Source organism: Lacerta agilis, chromosome Z (assembly GCF_009819535.1).
Source record: "Lacerta agilis isolate rLacAgi1 chromosome Z, rLacAgi1.pri, whole genome shotgun sequence".
Classification (NCBI taxonomy): Eukaryota; Metazoa; Chordata; class Lepidosauria; order Squamata; family Lacertidae; genus Lacerta; species Lacerta agilis.
In genome coordinates, this window is record NC_046331.1 from 965,854 (window position 1) to 989,484 (window position 23,631).

General features: G+C 47.9%; 1 protein-coding gene across 4 annotated transcripts in view; it reads left to right on the forward strand.

The window, feature by feature from the left end:
- RC3H2 (ring finger and CCCH-type domains 2) overlaps window positions 1-21,512 on the forward strand; it is a 46,074-nt gene extending 24,562 nt beyond the window's left edge. For 3 of the 4 annotated variants that reach the window (XM_033137201.1, XM_033137203.1, XM_033137202.1), the window contains 13 exons: window positions 596-708; window positions 3,596-3,907; window positions 4,429-4,661; window positions 6,848-7,263; window positions 9,062-9,238; window positions 11,225-11,374; window positions 11,805-12,018; window positions 13,002-13,086; window positions 14,150-14,231; window positions 14,406-14,540; window positions 19,032-19,139; window positions 19,791-19,939; window positions 21,111-21,512. In XM_033137201.1, coding sequence (XP_032993092.1) covers window positions 596-708; window positions 3,596-3,907; window positions 4,429-4,661; window positions 6,848-7,263; window positions 9,062-9,238; window positions 11,225-11,374; window positions 11,805-12,018; window positions 13,002-13,086; window positions 14,150-14,231; window positions 14,406-14,540; window positions 19,032-19,139; window positions 19,791-19,939; window positions 21,111-21,354 — 2,418 coding nt within the window. In that variant the 3' untranslated portion in view covers window positions 21,355-21,512. The remainder of the gene's footprint in view (window positions 1-595; window positions 709-3,595; window positions 3,908-4,428; window positions 4,662-6,847; window positions 7,264-9,061; window positions 9,239-11,224; window positions 11,375-11,804; window positions 12,019-13,001; window positions 13,087-14,149; window positions 14,232-14,405; window positions 14,541-19,031; window positions 19,140-19,790; window positions 19,940-21,110) is intronic. The other variant, XM_033137204.1, reaches the window with a different exon arrangement.
- The last annotated feature ends 2,119 nt before the right edge of the window (window positions 21,513-23,631 follow it).

Sequence of the window (23,631 nt, forward strand, 5' to 3'; positions counted from 1 at the left end):
GGCAGTAAGGCTTCCAAATACCAGTGGCTTGAAGCCACAGGCCGGGAGAGGGAGTGCGCCTGTTCTGCTCGCGAGTTTCCCACAAGCTTCTGGTTGGCCACTGTGAGAACAGGATGCTGGACTTAGATGGGCCGCTGGCCTCATGGCTCTTTGTATGTTCTCTCCGCATGGTTGCATGTTGAACTAACAGAACTATGAAAGTTCCTATGCTTAACTGACTAGCAGATTCCTACTAAAAACCAGGAACAGCTTTCTGACCATAGGAGCTGTTTGACAGTGGAACGGTCTCCCTTGGAAGGTGGTGGGCTCTCCTTCCTTGGAGGCTTTTAAGCAGCGGTTGGGTGGTCAAATCTCAGGTATTCTTTAGCTGTGATTCCTGCATTGCATAGGGTTGGACTAGATGACCCTCAAGGTCCCTTCCAGATCTACAATTCTTCGATTTTATGGTGAGTACAGAACCCAGCACAGCTGCCAGTAAGGCAAAAGGCTTGCAACCGCAGTTCTCTCATTCTAGCAACAACTCTGGTGTGGATTTATTCCATGGTTGGTTTATACAATGCAATGTTTTCCCTCCCTCCCTCTATCATTTTGAAAGCTGCAACCAAATAGCAAGTACAAAACAAGCATGTGCCGTGACCTGCGACAGCAAGGCGGGTGTCCGCGAGGGACCAACTGCACTTTCGCTCACTCTCAGGAAGAGCTGGAGAAGTAAGTACTGGGAAGTGGGGGGGGGGGAGCAGGAACTCTGCTGCAGCAGGGGCTTGATGCTCAACTTTCCCTGAATGCAGGGATGGGAAGCCTGCTGCCCTCCAGGTGTCATTGGACTCCAGTTCCCATTGGCCCCAGACCAAGGAAGGTGGAAGTGGGTAGTTCGGGAAATATTGCAGTTCAGCACCCAAGGATCCAGCCTGGATGCCCGATAATATCCAGACTCCAACTGCCAGGCAAACAGGACATTTATGTAGGCGTTGCAAGGCCACTGTGACACAGCCAGCAGGTAGTTGAGAGGTAGCACCCAAATATGAAAACAACAACAACAACAACCACCCACAAGCTTTTATAGGTTTACAAGCAAAGGGGTGGCTGTGTCCATATATGGCAGCACTTCCTTATACTGGCTTCTACTGGCTTAATCTCAAGGCACAGCAACTTTCTTATCTTGTGCTCCTTTCTTTGTCCTTAACCGTTGTAGCAGTAGCTTCTACATACATGTCGTCCCGTCCTTCTCTCACAGTTTCCTTGCAGACAAAACCTTCATTTCACTTAGCCCTTTCCACACGCACTTCAATTTCCTTTTTTAAAAAAATCCCTTTTATAGTTTTATCATCCTACGCACAGCTTTCCCTTAATGCAGGGATGGGCAGCCTGTGGTCATCCTGGTGTTGTTGGACTCCAGTCCCATTGACCCCAGACCAGGGAAGATGGGAGTGGGTTGTCATGCAACAGCAGTTGTAGTTCCCCATCCATGCCTCTCTCTCTGGCCTCCTTTTGTTCTGAAGCCATGCCAACATCTCGGTGTGAGAGTAATTCCTGATCTCCTTTGCCCTCCAGAAGTTGCTCAACTACAACTGCCATCATCTCTGGCTATTGACCATCAGTTGGGGGGCTGATGGGAGTTGTGGTTCAGCAACATCTGGCGGGCCAAAGGTTTCCTACTCTTGCGCTAGCAGGTCTATTTAGCTGGATACCACCCTCATATTTCATGTAAATATGTTGACATCTCTTCCTTTGACAGTGCCACCCCCTGCAAAAAAAGTATTTGGCCTAGCTAATCACAAACTTCTTGAAATGTTAGCAAGCTTTTCCAAATGTTCAATCTCACCTTCATTTATGTCATAAGTTTAAGATATTAACATTACATCCTTTGCTATCTAATCAACTGGGTTTCCTTTGAATTCCTTATCTGCACAGCTGAATAAATTCTATTCAGCATACTTTAACATACCGTGAGAGACAGTCAAGCAATAATGATAAGAATTTTCAAACAAGCTTATTACACAGCAAGAGTCTTACAAGGTTTGGGGATACAAAAGATGCCACAGCATGAATTATTAAGAGTGGAAAAGGCTTTAAATATGCAATTTTACATTTTTCTATCATTTTAAAAATTGAATTAACTACTAATGGATTCTCCTGCCAACCTAGCAGTTTGAAAGCACGTCAAAGTGTAAGCAGATAAATAGGTACCGCTCTGGTGGGAAGGTAAACAGCATTTCTGTGTGCTGCTCTAGTTCTCTAGAAGCAGCTTAGTCCTGCAGGCCACATGACCCGGAAGCTGGACGCCGGCTCCCTCAGCCAGCAAAGTGAGATAAGCCCTGCAACCCCAAAGTCGTCCGGGACTAGACCTGACGGTCAGGGGTCCCTTTACCTTTACTAATGGATTATTTTTTGAAATGTAAATAAATAAACCAGTTTTAAAAAAAAAACCCAAAACCATTTGACCAGAGGAGGTGTAACACTGAAGCCTTTCTCAAATTGCTTTTGGCTCTTTCAGAAACAGTCATCTGCCTCTAATTTGAATAGGAGCTCCCCATGCACAGATTTGGAGGGGGGGTGCAGCTAGAGCCAGAGAACTGTGGGGCAGACTGGAGGAGGGAAGTGGGTGGGAGTCTCGGCAGTGAACCTTCCTTCAACACAACTCAGAAGGACCTAGCTTTGGGGTTGGCTCCCTGGTGTCCAGCCTCCCTTTAGTTTGACTGCTCCCGGAACATCTTCAGGTGCTGTGGCAAGCCCTAGTCAATTTACCATCATCATCATCATCTATTTATTTATTTATTTATTTATTTATTTAGTATATTCATCCATAGATCTCAAAGTGGTTCACAACATAAAAATACAAGAAAGCCCCCACAAAGTACATAATATCCACAATAGCAAACCAATAATAACCCCCACTCCCACAACACATTTAAAAGGGCATTGGGTGGTCAAAGACCATTTTCACCTGGTGCCTAAAGATGTGCAGTGGTACCTCTGGTTTACGAACGGGGTCCATTCCTGAGCCCCATTCGTAACCCGTGATGTCCGTATCATGAAGCGCCGCATCTGCGCATGTGCGTGATGTCATTTGATGCGTCTGCACATGCACGAACCGCCAAACCGGGAAGTAGCGCGTTCCGTTACTTCCGGGTCGCCGCGGTGCGTAACCCGGACGTACGCATCCCGCAGCGTGCGCAACACGAGGTATGACTGTATAATGAAGGCGCCAGCCTTTCTACCACACAGTTCCAATTAAAGAAATAATAAATGGGCTCTTCTGAGCAAGCTGAGGCCCATACAAATCTGGAAGCTGTTCTCCTTATGGGATGCCTTCCAAGCATCACAATTTTCCAGGGACAGCCCCAGAATTTCAGAAGCCGTCCCGGTTTCTGATTTGATGGCAGAATGTCTGTTTTCCTTTTCCTCCCCTCCTTATCTTGGAAAACAATTAAAAGTGGTGCGTGTAGATACAAAAACGGAGTCTTGTTTATACTCAAAATAACATACCAGCACCAAATGAAGGAAATGGTGAAGCTGGCATATGAAGCCCTTCCCTAAAATATTGAAGGAAAATGTCACCGAAATTCACATGCCCACTGCTTTATTATAACCGCAGGTATCGGCTAAGGAACAAGAAGATCAGTGCCACAGTGAGAACCTTCCCCCTGCTAGGCAAAGCCAGTGTCACGAGCGCAGTCTCCACCACGACAGGAAGCATCATTTCCATCATGGGAAGCGCGGAGAACTCTGGGAAGATGGCACAGAGCACTAACGGCATTGTGAGCCTGGAGAGAGGCAGCCCCCAGCTGATCCCACGTTGCGCTGACCCCTCGTCCATGATGGTGTTGGAGAACGTGAAGAAAGCGGGGAAAGCTGGAGCCAATGGACAGAACACCCCGGGCTCCTTGGCAGACCCTCTCTCTGAAAAGTATGTGCCATGCTTGAAAGAAGGAACATAGCTCAGTGGCAGAGCATCTTTCTTGCAAGCAGAGGGCCCCAGGTTCAGTCCCCAGTGGCATCTCCAGGTAGGGCAGGGAGGGGCTCCCTGCCTGAGACCCTGGAGAGCCGGTGCTGCCAGTCAGTGTAGACAGTACTGATCAAGATGGACCTGTGGTCTGACTCAGTATACTGTAATGCAGTTTCCTATGTTCCCTCTGTCACCATTCCTCCCCCATGAACACGTTGTTTTTCCATGCAGGAGGCAAATTCCTCTTCTCAAGAAGCCCCCTGCTGTGATGTGTGCAGCCAGCCTGGTCAGTAGCCAGGAATGGTGGGAACTGGGGATCCAGGAACATCTGGAACGTCCCAGGCTCCCCACCCCTGCCATGTCTGAAAGCAAAGAGGGAATGGTTTTTAAAATCAGCATTAGAGGTTTTGTCTACATGCCAAGATTTCTATAATTCAAGAGACAGCCTAAATTTAATCTCTCTCTTTCTGAATTTCTTCCAGTAAAATTGGTTCCCTTTTGAAGACTCCTGTCAGTCAGGTGGCAGCTACCTCAGCAGGTCCTCCTCCTCCCCCGCCGCCTCCTCCTGTGGGCACAGAGATAAACTCCATCACCCCCCAAGCTGGCCCATTTGCTGCCCGAATGCCTGTCTACCCACCTCACTCCGACAGCCTCCAGTATTTTCAAGATCCCAGAACCCACCTCTCCTATGAACCCCAGCAGTACCCACAAGCAGGTGAGCCACTGACAGGGCACTCAAGCAGACCTGGCCTTTTCTGTGACCTGCCCTGGATCATGGACCTACCGTCAGAGGGAACTGGCCATTGGACCTGCTGTCCTTTAGGCCCCAAGTAGGGACAGTCCTCTTCCTTCATGCTTTCAGTGGTGGCCCACACTGGTGGAGTAAAACTTTTATCGCTGTGTGTATAAAATTATGTGTGGTGTGTCTAGAGAGATGTTTTTCTCCACCTCTCATAATACTAGAACCCGGGGGAGTCATCCAGTGAAGCAGAATGGTGGAATATTCAGGGCAGAGTGCGTAGCTCAAGCTTCCTCAGTCCGATGCCCCAGCACACGACTGTACTGTCTATTCCAGCCTGGCCGTGCCAGCTGGGGCTGGTGGGAGTTGTAGTCCAAAGCACCTGGTGGGCACCTGGGGAAAGTGGGCCTAGATGGATTGGTTTCAAAACATCAGCTGAAAATGTGCTTCCTAATAAATATTGAGTGGCAGATTTTAACATTTATTCTTTAATACAACTATTTATATTGCAAAGAGGTGCAAGCACCTTAAAAAAAGGCATTCCCTCTACTTGCGTGGGAGAAAGAAGATGCAAGACATGTAACATGTCACCGAGGGCCTTCTCAGTGGTGGCACCCACCCTGTGGAACGCCCTCCCACCAGATGTCAAGGAAATAAGCAGCTATCCTATTTTTTAAAGACACCTGAAGGCAGCCCTGTTTAGGGAAGTTTTTAATATTTAATGCTGTATTGTTTTTAACACTCGATTGGGAGTCGCCCAGAGTGGCTGGGGAAACTCAGCCAGATGGGCGGGGTACAAATAAATTACTATTATTATTATTATTATTATTATTACACATGTGATGTGCTATCTGCAAACAAAAACATCTCCTCTTCTTCCCCCACGCGTTTTTGGAAATATTTTATATACCCATATGCAGATTCAATTCTTAGGCTGCAATTATTAGGAGACTTACCTGGGACTAAACCCAAGGAACATAGTGGAATTTACTTCTGAGTAAACATGCACAGAATTGTGCTGTAAATTGATTAATCGGGTATTTATTAAACAATTAACAGAGAGGTAGCCGTGTTGGTATATCACAGAAAAATCAACAAAGGGTCTCAGGCTTTGTCACCAGGCTTTGTAGATGGGAAGAATGAAGTGTTACTCTGATTGCATGTTGGGGTTTTTCATCAATGAGGTCAGAGATAAATGAAATTCAGAAAAGTAGACAGTGATAATTATTAACAGTGGTCATTCACAAAAAAGTTGCATTGGTAATACAAGCAGCATATGTACTGTTCAGATCTCACCCTCACCCATCCTGCCTCCAAACTGCTTTCATACACGCTTGTAGCATAGAAAACGTTGTGCCGGTTTGTTAATGTGTAGGTGCCACAAAGCTGTTGATTATTTATTTTTAACATTTATAACTCACCTTTGTGCATGACCACAGCCCTCCAAGCAGGTGATAGTAAGTGTCAGTTAACGGTAGAAACCATAATTGTTCTGTGGTTAATGGCAGTGGAGGCTAATGAAGGCTCTGTGGGTGAGTGGGAACTATGATGAGAAATGACCCCCCCTTTCCCCCAACTTTAGCAGCTGTATGTTGTAAAATGCATATAGCTCACTGACTTTTGATTTCTCTTAATTATTTCTACCAATAGCCTTACTCCACTGACAGCAGCTGCCTTATGTCAGTCTACAATGTTGCATATAAAGAAGAGAATATTTCTGGCCCATTTAAATGTGTATAGAGGGGAGATATTATTATTGGGCTTATATTCTGAGGAGAGGAAAGGTTTTTATGCAGACAAGTTCCGTTCTGGCAGCTAAGAAAACCTGGTCAATGCATGCAGCAAAAGCAAGGTGATAGAATTACCTGTACCATTGCAGGCTTCAGGTGGATGGATGGAAGCTAATTTTAAAAGAAAACGTCTCTCTGCCAAGAAGAACACTAGCGAAGTTGTAGCCTAGCCTGCTCCCTGCTGTGCCAGTTTTCTCCTTGTGGGGATATCATTATTATTATTCATTTTTGCATGGGGAAGCATTCAAAACGGACCTGAGCATGGTGCGGCCCACCCTGCCTGCTAATTCTGCTGCATGTGCAGACTGTCCCTAGAACAATGTGAAGTCCTAGATGATAGGCCAAGCTCAGCAAGTGTCTCTTGTTCCATAGGATACTACCCAGCACCACCGACGGTCCCAGCTGGTGTGGCCCCTTGCCTCCCTCGGTTTGTGAGGCCCAGCAGTGTCCCTGAACCCCCCCTGCCACCTGCTTCTGTGCCATACGGCGACCATTACAGCGCATTCCCCCCTCGGGACAGATTGAGCTCTCCTTACCAGCCGCCACCCCAGCCCTATGGGCCAGTCCCATCTGGGATGTATGCCCCGCTCTACGACAGCCGGCGGATCTGGCGGCCGCAGATGTACCCAAGGGATGACATAATCCGGAGCAACTCCTTGCCTCCCATGGACGTCGTACACCCCACCGTCTACCAGTCCTTCCTGCGGGAGAGATACAACTCTTTGGACAGCTACTATTCCATGGCCTGTCAGTTGCCGGCTGACCAGAGGACGGTGCCTTCCTTGAGGGTAGGTTCCCCACTAGCCACTGGAGCAGCTTTGTTCCTTACTGCTCTGAGGCCTCCCAGGTATCCCAAACCAGCTCCTCAAGGGCCTCTGATGCCGTTTTGCCTGCAGGCAGAGATGCATTTTATTTGCCTGGGACTCTTAGAACTTGCTGCATGAATTACTCTCCTGTGCGGCTTCCTTTTTGGAAGCTCCCTAGGCCGACTGAGATGATGTCTTAGAACTTTGGGGCATTTTTGCCACCTGAACTTCTTTTCTTTCTTTCTGTTTAAACGGTTTATGGCTCTGAGCTGAAGAGCACTCTCATGCTGCGTAGAACAAGGCAGACGTGAAGCAGAGCCAGTGCACCCACCGCTTGGGGGCAGGTTGGGACTCCTTGCTGATGTGACCCACCTGCTCACATTCCTTACCCCAGTAGCACATAGGCCTCCCACTTCTACTGGGAGGCTTGAATCCCTGCACACTTCTGGGATGTAGGCTGGCAGGATACAAGGCTTGCTTCCCCTTTTGGGAAGTTGCTATTGCCTGTCTTTTGTTTAATCAGAGCAAGCTCCTGGTGAATTCCATTGGGGGAAGTTGCAGAGAGAAGGGTGGGAAGGGGGAGGCTGCAGCTGAGTGGCAGATGATCTGCTTTGCATGCAGAAGGTCCCAGGTTCACTGCCCAATGGCATCTCTGTGTCTGAAACCTGCTGCCAGTCAGTGTAGACAGTGCTGAGCTAGATGGGCCCGTGGCCTGGGTAAGTATAAGACAGCTTATACTGTGTGTTTCTGATTTTGACCGCCATCACATGGTTCAGATCAGGAGGAATTTGGGCATGGTGGGAGGAGATCCAGCTTAATGCCTTCCTTGCATTGCCAGCTGAACATTTATTTATTTATTTAAAGGGTTTATGTGCCACCCACTCAAGTAAAATATAAAGGTGGCCCACAACAGTATATTTACAACAGACCATGAAATAGCATCAAACAATACAAAATTCTGCACTGCCGCTGATGTGGCAGAGCACCCGCCCTGCGTGCAAACGGTCCCAGGTTTAGTTCCCCAGGTTCAGGCAAGACTGGGAATGTCCCCTGCCCTGGAGAGCCACCACCAGGGGCGTCGCTGGGGAGGGGCGGTGGGGGCGGTACGCCCCCAGTGACAGGGTGAGCAGCGGCGGGTGGGGGTGACAAGCGGCGGCCCCTCCCTCCACTCCCACGCGCCGCCGCTCCCTCCGTCACCCCGGGAGCAGCAGCACACGGATAGGGTGCTTCCGCCGCTTTTTTTCGGCGGGGGGGGGGCCGACCAGCGAGGTGGGGGTCACGCTTGTCACCCCCTCCTCGCTGGTCACCACCCCCCGCCGAAAAAACCGCGGGGGGGGGGCGGGGAAAGCCTGGAAAGGAAGCAGAGCAGGCGCGTTTAAGCACCGCTCTGCTTCTTTTTCCGCTTTCCGCCGCTTTTTTTCGGCGGGGGGGCCGACCAGCGAGGTGGGGGTCATGCTTGTCACCCCCTCCTCACTGGTCACCACCCCCCGCCGAAAAAAGCCTCGGAAAGGGGGAAATCCCCCCTTTCTGTATACACGTGCGTCGTGCCCCTCCCCCAGGGGGTGCCTCTGCGCTGCCGCCGCCCCCCCCCCCATCAGCGCAGAGGCTAGCGACGCCACTGGCCACCACAAGTCAGCAGAGACAGTGCTGAGCTGAGTGGACCAACCGTGTGACTCCATACAGGGCAACTTCCTGCGTTCTTGTAACACAAGCCTTTTAGCAGCTAACTCTTGTGTTCCATGTGAGTTTCCTGTAATGTTAATTGGCACCTTTCTCCTAGGATCCTTGTGGCCACTTGAAACCCACTTATGACGACCCACTGCGGAGGAAGCAGGAGCAGTGGGCCCCATGCCACATACCAAAAACGCCTCTCGTGTCCTCCTCCACTCTGCCTGCAGCCACACAGTCGTCTCCTCCTCCTCCTTCCCCTCTCTTCAATGTGGACTTCAGCCGAGAAGTAAGGCACCCGAGAGCTACAGGGGTGTGGGTGGGGGAAGGGCACAGCTGCTCCACCAGATGCTTTGGCACTCCTTTCTCCTGGGGTTCAGCACATGCTCCCTCATGTCCTGCCTGAAAGTGGACGCTTCCCATGATGGCTTGGGATTTAACTTCCTAGGGCATTGTGGGGAACTTGTGGCCCTCCAAATATGGCTGGGCTCCAGGCTTTCCTCTCCCCAGCAGCCAGGAGTGATGGTAGTTTGATTCCAGCAACATCTGGAGGACCACATCTGTAGTCTAAGAGCCAATGAAGGTCCTGAGGCTTGGGATCTCCTACAAATTTGTTTTGATAATTTGTAGTCCTGCATGGTTGCTTTGAAGAGCTGAGGTGTGATTGAATCCTCCTAGACACTTTTCTTTTTCCAAATCTCTTCTCCCCCCCCCCACCCTACTTGCTATTAACTTCATGGAGGGGAACAAGGCAGCTCCAGCCTCCTCCTCTCTCTTCTACTCACCCCCCCCCCAAGATAATAGCAGTTTGCACCAGAGCCAGTATTTAGATTGGGGAAGGATCTTGAGTTTAAACAACTTGCGTAGGACCATTTATCTGTTTTGGGGAGTTTTTCATAATCACAGAACTGCAGGGTTGGAAGGGATCCAAATGACCTGCAATGCAGAGGGCCGTGCAATCACTGATTTCAAACCTCCAATGAGGAAGAATCCATCACCTTCCGAGGGAGTCTGTTCCAATGTCAAATAGCTCTTAACCTCCAGAAAGTTCTTCCTAAGGCTTGGTTAGAATCTTTTTTCTTGCACTTTGAATCCATTGGCTTTGTTTTATTAAGTTGCAGTCCTATGTCACTGGTTAGGGTGGCTGCCTGATAAAAAGATAAACCTCCCACATCAGGCCTACCTGCCACCCCCCTCCTAGTGGAAACAAAACTTCAGCTGCCACTCTGTGGTTGCTCTTACTTATCCTTGGTTCCCACCTCCCTTTTCCTTTTCCTTCTCTTCCCTTTCTGCCATGTGTTTTCCTGCAACCTCATTGCAGGGGAATTGCTTTCCTTTTTTTCTTCTGTTCCTCTGTACAGCGCAGTGTCCCCAAATGTGCACATGTTTCTGCTGCTGACATGGGAAACACACAAAAGGCCTTTGGGACGATTGGTCAAGATCTAACAAATGCATGTTCTTGCTAGTTAGCATGAGAGGGGGCTAAATCCTCAGAGCTGTATTGCTGATAGGCAGACACCCAGACCATAGAAATAAAATGGGCAGAGAGGGTTCTGTGTGGTGTCATTTCCCCTCCTCTGTTGGAAAGGAAGGGACATACAGTATTTCCTGTTCCTCTCTCTCTTTCTTCCTTTTGACCAGCGTTGGGAGACTGGCAGGCCCCACTTGCTCCAACTCCAGGCACAAGCCTGAAGCTGGTTATACTGTAAATAACGAGTATTTTGGCTGCATAGTTTTTTTTTACTGCTGCCATTGCTGTGAACCAGTGCATGATTATAAAGTAAGTGAATATTTTGTTAAACCTACTTGACAAGGTGTTGTCTGATGCTTTGTTAAGTGGGTTAGGAAGGGGTAAGCCCCCCCCCCCGGGGGGGTTTTACAGCCTATTTCCTATGTTTTTAATTGTGCTGCCAAGGCTGGGATTTTGAAACTCGATTCAAACCACACACAAGGGCACCTGGAGGGATGATTTGCAATTAATACAGTCATACCTCAGGTTGTGATCGCTGCAGGTTATGTGTTTTCAGGTTATGGGATGCGCTGAACCTGGAAGTACCAGAACGGGTTACTTCCAGGTTTCGGCACTCACGCATGTACAGAAGCGCTAAATCGCACTTTGTGCATGCACAGAAGTGCTGAATTGCATCATGTGTGTGCACAGATGCTGCGCTGCGGGTTGCAAAAGCACCTCCCGCACAGATCATGTTTGCAACCCCAGCGTCCTTTGTATAGCCTTACCCCACAGACCTTACCTGGTGTCTTTCTTTCCCTGCAGTTCTGTGAGAACAGCCAGCACAGCTCCAAGTACGAGGATGACCGCCTCTCCCACTACTCTCCCTGGTCCTGTGGCACCATCAGCTCCTGCATAAGTGCCATTGAGTCAGAGCCCAAGGACGTCATTGCCAATTCTGGTGCGGTGCTCCTGGTAAGGCAGCTTCCCCTCTGGTAGCCAGGCTCAGAGCCAGTGCTGCTTCCTCTTCCAGTGGTGGGTTTTCTTGGAACCAGTTTCCAAAACATGATTCCCTTAACCTCATCTTATGTCCACATGCACAAACGCACGAGTGCCCACCCCCACCCCAGTCTACTGCATAAGGGAAAATATATTTTCCTGAGCACCTTACAGGGTTGTTGTAAGGATTGCGAGAAGTGATTTGGATGCCCCGCCAGATGACATTCCGAAGGGAACTGCTTCTAAAAGGGTTCCTATGAGTGCAAAATGGGCCTAAGAATGAGCCTCCCTGCCACACCAGGCCATGTGCAGGCCAGATCCTGCATTGTGACGCTTTGGGCCCCTTCCAACTCTACTCTTCTGTGATTCCATCTCTGGGCTTTCCTTTTCTTGTGGGGCTTTATAGGATCTGGACAGTGGGGACATGAAGAGGCGGGTGCACCTCTTCGACACACAGAGAAGGGCGAAGGAGGAAGACCCAATCATTCCTTTCAGCGATGGGCCCATCATCTCCAAGTGGGGCGCCATCTCCAGGTCGTCGCGCACGGGTTATCACACGACAGACCCGGTTCAAGCTACTGCTTCCCAAGGAAGTGCTACAAAGCCAGTCAGCATGTCAGGTATGGGCTGGGTTGGTCTGAAGCCTTGGAAACAATATAGTAGTAGTAGTAGTAGCCTTGGAAACAATATAGTAGTAGTAGTAGTAGTAGTAATAATAATAATAATAATAATAATAATAATAATAATAATAATAATAAATAAAATTTTATTTCTACCCCGCCCTTCCCAATCCAAAAACTGGGCTCAGGGCGGCTAACAACAAATATAAGACAATGTTTAAAACAACTTTAAAAACAGCTAAAACACAGCATAAAAACAAACATCAGTGGGATCCCCAGGGCTAACTGGCCAGGTTAGTCATTCTAGGCCAGTAGGGAGACCAAGGAGGAATTTTAATGTGGGGACCCAGAAGGGTTTCTTCAGGGGGGAAAAGGGAAGGGGAAAAAGGAATACGGGACGGGGCTAGATTAAAGGCCAGGCAGAAGGAGGTCAGGTCCTGCAGGGCCCTAGTCTTGTTGGACAGAATATTCCACCAGGTCGGAGCCAACACTGAAAAAGCCCTGGCCCTTGTGGAGGATAATCTGGCTTCTTTTGGGCCCAGGACCCTTAAAGTATTGTTATTTGTGGACCTTAAGGTCCTCTGTGGGGCATACCAGGAGAGGTGGTCCCATAAGTACGAGGGTCCGAAGCCGCATAGAGCTTTAAAGGTCAGAACCAGCACCTTAAACCTGACCCGGTACTCCAGCGGGAGCCAGTGCAGCTGGTAAAGCACTGGATGAATATGCTCCCATGGCAAGGTCCCCGTGAGGAGCCTCGCTGCAGCGTTCTGCACCTGCTGGAGTTTCTGGGACAGTCTCAAAGGCAGCCCTGCGTAGAACGAGTTACAGTAGTCAAGCCTGGCGGTGACCGTCGCATGGATCACTGTGGTCAGGTTGGGGCGGGAAATATAGAAATATGGAAGAGGATGCCAGGGTGTCAGGTGTGGGGGGAGGGCAGGATTCTCTCTGGCCTGAGCTGAGTCTGCACCTTTTGCCTGTTGCAGATTACACCCCTTACGTCAGCACCGTTGATTCAAGATGGAGCTCCTACAATTCCGATTCTACTTCATCAGCGCCTTTCAGAGAACGGTAGGTGAGGGAGCGCTCCTCGAAGGTGGCATCTGGGGAGCCCACCCTGGTCACAGCACCTCGCCTCAGCTCAGCATGTCCAGGTCCCTTGCCAGATCCCATGGAAGCAGTAGGAGTTTTCAGGCCACGGCAGTCAGCGCTAAGTTCACAGCTCCTCAGTGGTTGGACTAGGGCTTGGGAGATCTGGGTTCAATCCCCATTCAGCCATTCACTGCACCAACCACCTCCTCTAAACCTAACCCACCTTTCTGGGTTGTTGCGAGGATGGAGGATACAGCTCTTACCTGGTGGCTAGGCAGGATGCCTTGTGTTCTGCCTCCACTGTGGGAAGCAGTCTGCCTCTGAACGCCAGTTGCTGGAGATCACAGGTGGAGAGAGTGGCTGTCGCACTCAGGTCCTGCTTGCAGGCTTCCCATTGGGGCATCTGGTTGGCAGAACAGGATGCTGGGTTAGGTGCCCCCCACCCCTGCCTAATCCATGCTGCATTCTTAAAAGGATTACGTGGGGGGGGGAGAGAACATGGGTTTGCACCTGGAGCTCATTTCAGGAAAGCCAGGATACAAATGTAATAATAAATAAAAGGACGATAGATAGAATGGAGTGAGCACCACCTTGCGTGGGACCTTGCCAGAGCCAGTGTGTGGGGACTGGGCTTGGGCTGAGGGTGCTTTGCTTTCTGACAAAAATTTGCCCCGCATGAAATACGATGTGTTGAAATCCCATTGTAGTCTTTTCCCTGGCATTCTGCAGCAACCCCTGTGCAGACTAATTCATACCAGCCTGTTCAATTTGAGGGGGGGGGGAGAGAGGTTCAGTTGTCTCTTTGCAGGGCATCATTTTCCTGCAGGGAGGAGGGAATCCTGGGACAGGCCAGTCAGCTGAGAATTTCCTTTCATGCTTGAAGCTTTCTGTACACCTTCAGAAGGTCTGGGGATGAAAGGAAACCCCTGGCCAACAGGCCCATCTGAAGACACCCCTCTGTTTCCTTCTTCATCAGAGGTCCAGTGTCACGCTTCCAAGCAATGTGCAGGGAGCAACTTTTAAACCTTCCTTCTCTTTAAAGGGACCGGTTCATCCTCACGGATGTGTCTGCCCCACGAAAGCATTCTAGCACTGGAGATCTACTGAGCGTCGAACTGCAGCAGGTATGGCTGATCTGGCAACTTTGGGACTGATCTGGCTCTGGGATTTTGGGGGGATGGAGAATTTACAGAGGGCCGGCTAGTCTGTTGAGCATGGTCCAAGAGCTGCAGGGTGGAGGGAGGAATAGAATGAGTGTTGTTTCCACCCTGTCATTTCCTCTGTATTCTTCCATGTAGGCCAAAAGTAACTCGTTGCTGCTTCAGAGAGAGGCCAACGCACTTGCCACGCAGCAGAGATGGAGCTCCTTGGCAGATGGAAGCCCCCTCTCTTTGACCCTCCTAAGCAATGAAATCAACCTGAGAAACGGAGAGGTAAAAAAGTAGCTGAGCTGGGTGGAGAAGATACTGAAGGGAGGGTCCCCTTTTAGAATACAGTGGTACCTTGGGTTACAAACTCCGCTAACCCAGAAGTAATACCTCGGGTTGCGAACTTTGCCCCAGGATGAGAATGGAAATCGCACGGCAGCAGCAGGAGGCCCCATTAGCTAAAGTGGTACCTCAGGTTAAGAACGGACCTCCGGAACAAATTAATTTCGTAACCCGAGGTACCACTGTAAACGCATTACAGAGTCTGGAGGGAGACATCAGAGGTCAACTAGACCAACCCACTGCTGCTAGGCAGGAAGACCACTGCTACCACCTCCCTGATACATGACTGTCCAACTTCTGCTTTAAAAAGCTCTTCTAATGCAGGAGTCTGTTCCCCTGCAGAGGAGCTCAGTACCATCAGGAAGTTGTTGTTGTTGGTATGTGTATATGTATATGAGCAGTGCTTTTTTTCTAAAAAAAATGTTTAGGGGTATCCTCATTTTCCTGCTCATATTGAAATACTGCCCCTCAATGAGGCCAAACTTAAGAATCACAAAATGTTTTAGGGGTATGCGTACCCCTGCATCCCCCCAGGAAAAAAAAACCCACTGTATATGATAATTTCCTAGATGCCAAGATCCAAGTTTAGGGCAAGTACTCTTTGGTGAGAGAATCCCAGCAAGATATTTAAAGTCACAAAGTATGCAGCAAAGTAAAGCATGAGAATATAGGCTGTTAGACCTTTAAAATATGCCCCTCCAAACGAGTTCCAAAATGGCCCCTTAAAAGTTTTCTTTAAAAAAAAAAAAATCTCTTCCCCTTGCATGGGAAAAGGCAACACGTTTCGTCAATTAAAAATGGTTTGCTTACAAACTCTCCAAAGGTCAGATTCATGTGCTTCAGAAAAGTTGCACAGGCAGCAAAACTTGTCTTAGTCACAAAGTGGTAAAAGCACCTGAAGGAGTGTCTCCACCCCCATCGTTCTGCCCAGAGACTGAGGTCCAGTGCCGAGGGCCTTCTGGCTGTTCCCTCGCTGCGAGAAGCCAAGTTACAGGGAACCAGGCAGAGGGCCTTCTCAGTAGTGGCACCCGCCCTGTGGAACACCCTCCCACCAGATGTCCAAGGGAAAAACAACTACCAGACTGTTAGAAGACATCTGAAGGCAGCCCTGTCTAGAGAAATTTTTTATGTTTGGTGTTTTTAATATTCTGTTGGGAGCCTCCCATAGTGGCTGGGGAAACCAAGCCAGATGGGTGAAGTATAAATAAATTATGATGATGATGATGATTCCTAAATTTTGATATGGCTAAATTTTAAAAATTTTGGTATAGAAACTCAAGAGTGGCTTGTGAGAGCCATGCGGTTGAGCTGGAACAACCAGCTGAAACCTCTTCAAATGCTGAGCTGCTCAGGTAGACTGGAAGGGAACAATAGGCTTGGTTATCTATTGACTCCTCAAGGTAAGGGGAAGTGACCTAGCTAATTATTATTATTATTATTATTATTATTATTATTATTATTATTATTATTATTTATTTGTACCCCACCCATCTGGCTGGGCTTCCCCAGCCACCCTGGGTGGCTTCCAACAAATGTTAAAATACATTAAAATATCACAGATTAAAAACTTCTCTAAACAGAGCTGCCTTCAGGTATTATTATTATTATTTTTTGCCTTCAGGTATTTTGTAAATGTCAGGTAGTTGTTTATCTCTTTGATCTCTGCTGGGAGGGCATTCCACAGGGCGGGTGCCACCACCGAGAAGGCCCTGCCTGGTTCCCTGTAGCTTTGCTTCTCACAGTGAGGGAACCGCAGATGGCCCTCAGTGCTTACCTAAAACGAGGAGGGGAGAAGCACCTTGAGCTCCTTGGAGGAAAAGGTGGGATATAAACACTCCCATCTACAAATCTAGTAGATAAACATAAATACTCAAAACTGACTCACACCCCCTCCCTAGTCCAAAAGCCAATCACACTAATCCTGTTTCTGTTTCTGTTTTGTTCTCTGCTTAATCTTGCCACCCCACCCAGAAGTCCAGCATCCAGGCCTGCTGCTGTGACTCAGTGGTAGATGGGTTCAGGGTCCTCCAGGGATGGTCCAGTGTCTCTAAAGAGGGTCCTTGTTTTATTCTGGCTGCTCCTCCTTTCCTGCTGTTGGAAGATAGCTGTCCCATTGTTACTTCAGTCTCCATATACCCAGCGCCTTCCATCTTTCCTTGGTCTCTAGCTGACTCGCCATCTTTGTCACGTTCTCCTCTGGACACATCCCAGTTGGTCACTCTCTGTCTTCCCAGAAGTGTTCCAGCTCCAAAAATGTCTTTGGCCTGAGAGTGAGCCTGGCTACTCTAAACTTAAAAGGAATGGGCAGCTTCAGTAAGAAGGAAATGGCATTGTGTGAAATGTGCCCACTCTTTCCCAAGGGCAGTTTGCGAAGGTCCTAGAAGGGCACCATTTGTTCTCAAGGGGCAAGTGGGGAAAGCAGTGCCTGAGTTAGGGTTTGATCCAGAAGCATATGTATTTGTCACTTCGGGTGCAAAACAGGGCAGGACCTGCCACCTACTGGCAAATCCAGGTCATGCAGTTATAGTTGGCCGCAAGGTCTTGTGCAACATACAGGCTTCCCCAAAATGTCAATACTTTTTTCAGTAAGGAAAGTGAATGCGAAAATGCACTGGAAAAGTGTAGAGTGACACCTGCCCTGATGCAACGGCATCTGACCTCCCTGCAAACAAATAGGAGAGAATGCTCATACAATAGCCAACATTGTCTAATCTCCTTCCAAACAAATCAGGGTGAATGATCAATAAATGGGCAATCCAGAAGCGCTTTCTGCCTGCATCTGAGGGACACCCTATGAGCTTCCAGTTTCTTGTGTGCCTGATCCCCCATTTTCTGTGGAAACGGGAACAGCAGCTACTTCTCCTTTATTTACCATTGGGACAGTATCTCTCTACACCATTCCCTTCTCCTGGAATACTACCCTCCCTCCCTTTCTTTTTTCTGAGTAATGTTTTTCTGGTTGCATAATAAAATGACATTTACCAGCTTCAGCCAAACCTGTTGAGTGGCTACATGTTGCATATGTCAGTCACACGTAAGAAGGGAAATGGAGAAGGGACGCTGTCATAGTAACTGAATCACTGAACTCATCGTCAAGGCTTCAGCTATCTGCAACATACCTTCTCCATAAGTATGCATGAATGTACTTGTGTTTGCATAGCTGATACAGGGGGACTCAGACATTGTCAAAATGGGGTTTGTTTGTTTTTAGTTTAGCCCCTAACTATTAGGTATTTAGGAAGAGCCAGGTCCCTAACTTTTACTTTATTGTTTATTTATTTTGTAAAAATTGCATGCCGCCTGATTGTAAACACACACACACACACACACACACACACACATCAAAGCAGCCTAAGAAAAAGGGGAAAAATTAAAATTATCAGTAAGAAGAATTAACAATAATTTTAAGATTTTTGAAAAGCTGAAATAATAAACTAAAAACAGATTAAAACTCACACCAGTTTTCTAAACATCTGGACAGGCTTACCTAAACACAACTGTTTTTAACAGTTGTAATAAAAATTAGGTTCGGCCCCAGAAGGGAGTCCACAAACCCAAGGGAGAGCCTCAGCAGGGCTCCCCTCCTATCAAGAGCACCTAAGAACAAATAGAGACGATACAGAATCTCCCAAAGCAAGGCGATAGCCCTTTATTAGAAAACTGCTGCAGCAGGGTGTTTTGCAAGCAAAAGACCTCCAACAAAGGCGCGCAAGCTCCTATATAGACTTTTGAAATTGCCCCCCTCCAGCTCAAGACCACCCCTCCATACATTAGAATTACATCACAAATTGGGAGGGTCTGGTAGCAGTGATCTGAGCATCCTGCCCCCTGCCCCCATGTCTCCTCTTGCCCTCCACCAAAAACCCATCAAGTGAAACAAAAGATATTTACGTTTCCCTATTTCCCAGCCAAGTTAATCACACCCTTTTGTCTGGCACTCAGGTATCAGGATGCCAGAGATTATCACTCAGGCAGAGGACTGTTGAGTAGCTGGAGGGGCAACCCCCCCCCCCTTTGTTCCTGAGACAAAGAAATACTTGGTCAGTTGGGAGTCAAAATGGAGTGAGGCCTGTCTTCCTGTGCTGGTTTTCAGACATGTGGCCTTATTTGTTTTGGTACATTAATAACAATTATTATATATAAATAAAATACCTTAAAATTCTTACAACACAGTAAATTAAAAACAAAACAAAACAGAGAGAGAGTACAGTGAAAACACCTAGAGGGAGTTTCAGGGTGTGCGTGCCGCCACACTAAAATATTGATTTCTTTTGAATGTGGAGCAGGTGGCCTGTGGGACCTATGACAGTGCTGGTTCTGCGGATTGAAGCGGATGAGTGGCCATAAGGCGATTTCATAGAAAGACCTTTCTTTCCCTTTCTTTAAATCAGTTGTGCTTCGTCTGTTTTTCCCCACTCCTATCCTGCTTCTCAGTCTGACTATCCGGAGGACAGTGCAGACACAAAGCCAGACCGAGACATTGAACTGGAACTGTCAGCCCTCGATGCCGATGAGCTTGGTGGGCAGGGAGAGCAAATTGAGGTACATGAACACTGCCGTTTCCTTGATTCACTGAACATGCCTATGTGTCTGTGTCTTTGCATCCTGTGCTATCCCAGAAATCCGGAGCTGGTGGCCCTCCTATTAAGTTTTCATGTAAAGTATGAAATAATCACAGGCCAAAACTCTGGTTGAATCCCAGCCTTGCCAGACTCCCAGTTCAGACACAGCAGAGTTATTGATATGTTCATAAAATTCTGAGTATTGATTCTCCGCTCCATAGAATTGTGTCTTGCATGAACTTTTGTGTTAAACTGCTGGTCCAGTCTGTTTACCCTGGCTGGCAGCAGCTTTCCATCAGTTCAGATCAGGGTCTTCTCAGCCCCACTTCCCTAAGTCTCTTTTAAATGTAGAGGTGGAGGATTGGACCCAGGACCTTCTGTGTGCAGAGCACATGCCCCTAACACTGGGCCCTGGGCCCTCCCTCTCCTATATTTTGGACTGGCCACAAAGAATACCTGGTGGCTGTGGCAGGGAGCTTTAGGGTCTGCCCTCTAGCCTCTCAGCTCCTTCTCAGCAATGCCATTTCCACTTCACCTTTCTCCATCATTTGTGCAGGACTGTTGATTGGTTGGGATCACCCCCTCCCCCCCCCCCACTCACACACTGTTAATGCTGTCCGTCCACTTCCAGGAGATTCTGAGCCTGCAGCTTGGCATTGGCGACCAGGATGATCATCTGTTCAACGGGTCAGCTCTGGAGAACGGCCACCCTCTGGAACAGCCTCCAAAAGAGCCCAGGCAGCAGGCGAGGCCCACCTTAGGTGAAGACCTTGCTATTCTGTGAGTGTCAGACGGAAACAGGAGTGCCCCCTCCACCTGAAGCTTTCCGTGCTCCAATACAGAGCCTCTGTTGTCTCTCCTCATGTCCCCTGTGATGTCTGTGGCACATTTATTCAACAAGTGCACCACTGCTTTACCTGATCGGGACAATAGTGGCTGCTGGGAAACTCACGAAAGTGGAGGGGGAAATCTGCTTTCTCACATTGTATTAAGAATGTGTCGATCATTTCTGTGCAGGAAAACTCAACCTTGAGCTAGCCTGCTAGAAAATCACCAGCGCACCCTGCTCTCCCTGCTGAATTAGGCATCCAGCTCCAATAATCCAGGCGTGCTTTTCTTAATTTCCAGGCATGACTTAATTTCTACGCTGGTGTGGAGCTAAGGCGAAGGGATGGCTATACTGTATAAGCCTGTGTGATTTGTAGGCCCATGGACTCCACTGCAGTGGTGTTTTTATTGAAGAAATCCACCATACTTCCTTGCCGAATGCTGGCCTTCTCTTGCCTGGTCTCTTCCTTCTTACTCCTTAGACTCCAAGCCCTTCATGTTTTGGGGGCCGTGGCTCCCTTCAGCCCCATGTAATCTTGCAATTGATAGTTGTAGTTCAAAATGTATGGAGGCTCTTTCTGTCTTCTTCCCCTTCTCTCCTCCAAGGCTGAGAATCCAGTCTCTCCCTTCAGCCACTGTGTGTGATGAGTGAAGAAAGGAAATGGCTCTGAGCACTGACGGCACGACAGCGTTTCTGGTCACTGCTGTGCTGCTTGCTTCTCTCAAGAGGCTCCATAGTTATGCCAGTGGCTCCTCAAAGAAGGGAGAGAAATTCACTGATGCGGCATGGGCCCTCTTTCAAATTCTGGGTTATTAGCAGTGAGAGAGCTCAGGGTTAATGAACACAGCTCCCCCCCCCCACTCTGTCAGAACCCATCTATTCATTATCTCTCATGATAAGTGATAAAAATAAAGAAGAAAAATCACGACTCAACTAGGGTATCAAAACTATCAGGGATAATCTTTAGATAATTCACTGTCCCTTATTTTTTACACCCTTGGATTGCTGTGAAAATGTTGAAATTCCTGTGTTCTATTTTAAATAATGATCAGCGTTTATTCCCCCCTTCTCCCCTCTCCTCCCTCCCTCCCCCCACCCCCCCCCCCAAAAAAAAATCACCAGGGGGAAGCAGAAAGCAGCCCTGCCAATGACCTGCTTCAGCCAGCCACCGGCAGCATCCCCTGTGAGTGGGGTGACGTCCCTGCCCATCGCAGCTTCCTCCTCCTCCTCCTCCTCCTCCTCCTCCTCCGGAGTGGGCAGCCTTGTTCTCAAGACAGCCCACAGCCTCAAAGCAGCTCACATCATGGCAGAAGGGAAAAGCGACTTTTTAAGGCCAGTGGCAAATGGCAAGATGGTTAACAGCTGAGAGGTGTTATGTTTTCAAGCTCGTGATCATGCTAAGGCAGCATTTACACTATATTATATAATGTATATATTATTTTATAAGAAAATACTATTGGGGTGATTTGTTTCCTGTGGACTCTTTGATACATCAGGCCCCTCTCAACTTAGCATTCTGGAAAAGAACTTAGCATTCTGGAACTTAGCATTCTGGAAAAGAAAAGAGGAAACAAACCACTTTGCTAGGCTCAGGTGTTCATGTTCCACGAGTGGTTTCTAAAAAGCTTAAGAGCAGCTTTTTAATTTGTTTGTGGAAATTCCAAGGCACCTCCTGAGCCGTTCTTGTTGAGAGATAGCTTCTCTAGATAAATGTGCAAGTTAGCTCATTGAAGCCAGCAGATCCTTGGGGGGTGAAGTGACTCATGGGAATAGAACTCACTTGTTTTGCCTTGCTTTTGTTTCACGAGAGAGGAACTTGTTACAGGTGGGTAGCCGTGTTGGTCTGCCATAGTCAAAACAAAATCGAAAATTCTTTCTAGTAGCACCTTAGAGACCAACTGAGTTTGTTCCTGGTATGAGCTTTCGTGTGCATGCACACTTCTTCAGATACGATTTTGTTTTGAGAGAGGAACTTGTTATCTGGTTCCAGTTGCTTGTTTCTTCAGCTGTGGAACTTTGCATGAAATAAGCATGTGGGAGAGAGAAAGAGAGAGGGCGGTTGGGGATCCTCCTAACGTAAGACTTAATTCAGGGTTCATACACTTCTCTTTCCCCTTCCCCTTTTTCTTTTATCTTTGCACGACTGCATTATATGCAGTGGTGTAGCACTTTGCATATTCCTGCCTGGCCCTCCCCCCCCCCGTCATTTCCCCTCCCCCACCCCTCCTCTGCTTTAGAGCTTGGTATCTCCACATATCAAGCAACTTGCCTGTGTACAAATAATAGAGAGCAAAATCGAAGTGCCTGCATCCTAGCGCTTACATCTTCTGTCTCTTTACCTGCTCTTGAGTTGTAAGCAGAATTGTTACATCGACAGCAGGCTTGCCCACACTTACCGTACTTTTCCATCTATGAGGTGCATGTATAAGACGCCCCCCCCCCATTTTTCACTTTATTTTGGAATAAAAAAAAACCCTCGTCTAATACACGGAAAAGTATGGTACCTTCCTCTGCTCTTTCCAGGCACAATCTGAGGATCCCTTCTCCCCCCGCCCTCTCTTTTTCGCTCTGGAGTTTTCTCCACAAAAACCCGCTCTTTAAAGGTCAGCAAGCGCAAACAGCAATCTGCAGAAAACCCAAATGGCTGTTTGCTCCAATTTATATTTGAAGAGCAGGTTTTCACAGGGAAAGCTTAGGGCAAAACCCCCACAAAAAGCCACTGAGACGCAGTTTGTTAAAGCGTAGACTTCTGCCTAGAAAGAGCAGGGTAGAACCTAAGTGTGGATAAGGCCAAAAACACACCGCACTTGTTCCCTGGGCTCCGAGTTGTGCAGCTCCTTTGGCCAGATTCGTCCCCAGTGCCTCAGCAATCAGTGGTTCCCTGCAAAAGAAACATTTTCTGTCACATTTGCACTGACTTGACAACACAGTATTGCTATTGATGTACTTGTCAAATAAGAAGTGATTAGCGATTATTTTGACACTCATTGTGTTGTTTTGATTATAGCATTACTGTGAAGTTTAGTGTTTAGGTTTTATTACTGACTCTTGACAAGGCCTTGAACACTTAATGGTATAGCTTTAGCTCGGCTTGTACAGAACAACGAATAAATGTGTCTTTTTAAAAATGTGATTTTAAGGAAGCGTAAGTAGGGAGCCATCACCTGAAATAAGAACACACACCTCTTGGGCCCTGAGCGGTATTTTCTTTTACTTTCTTGCTTTAGAAACTCAGGGCACCCAGAAGGTGGTAGAGAGAAAGAATGCTTGCTGGCAAGATAACACCTTCCTCATTTGTGTACTATGGCTTTCTAGTTCTGATTTTTGCATTTCTCCTCTTATTCTTTTTTGCAGTGTTTGATAATTAACTTCTGTGAAGTTGTTTACTTGGAGAATTGTACTGGGATATTTTAGCCAAGTGACATTTTCACAGGTATACTGTACTCAAGGGCTCCTCCCACTAGCAAACGGCTTGTAAAAGAGACGATCATGTTACTACTGGCAAAACTAGAGCTGGTGACTGTTTAGGATGCCCCTCCGTGTGCAGGATCAGGCCGCTTCTTTTCAATTTCTTTTTTAAAGAAACTATATCATGCACACTTCTGGATTAGGGGTGGGGCAAAAACAGGCATTTCTCTGAGGG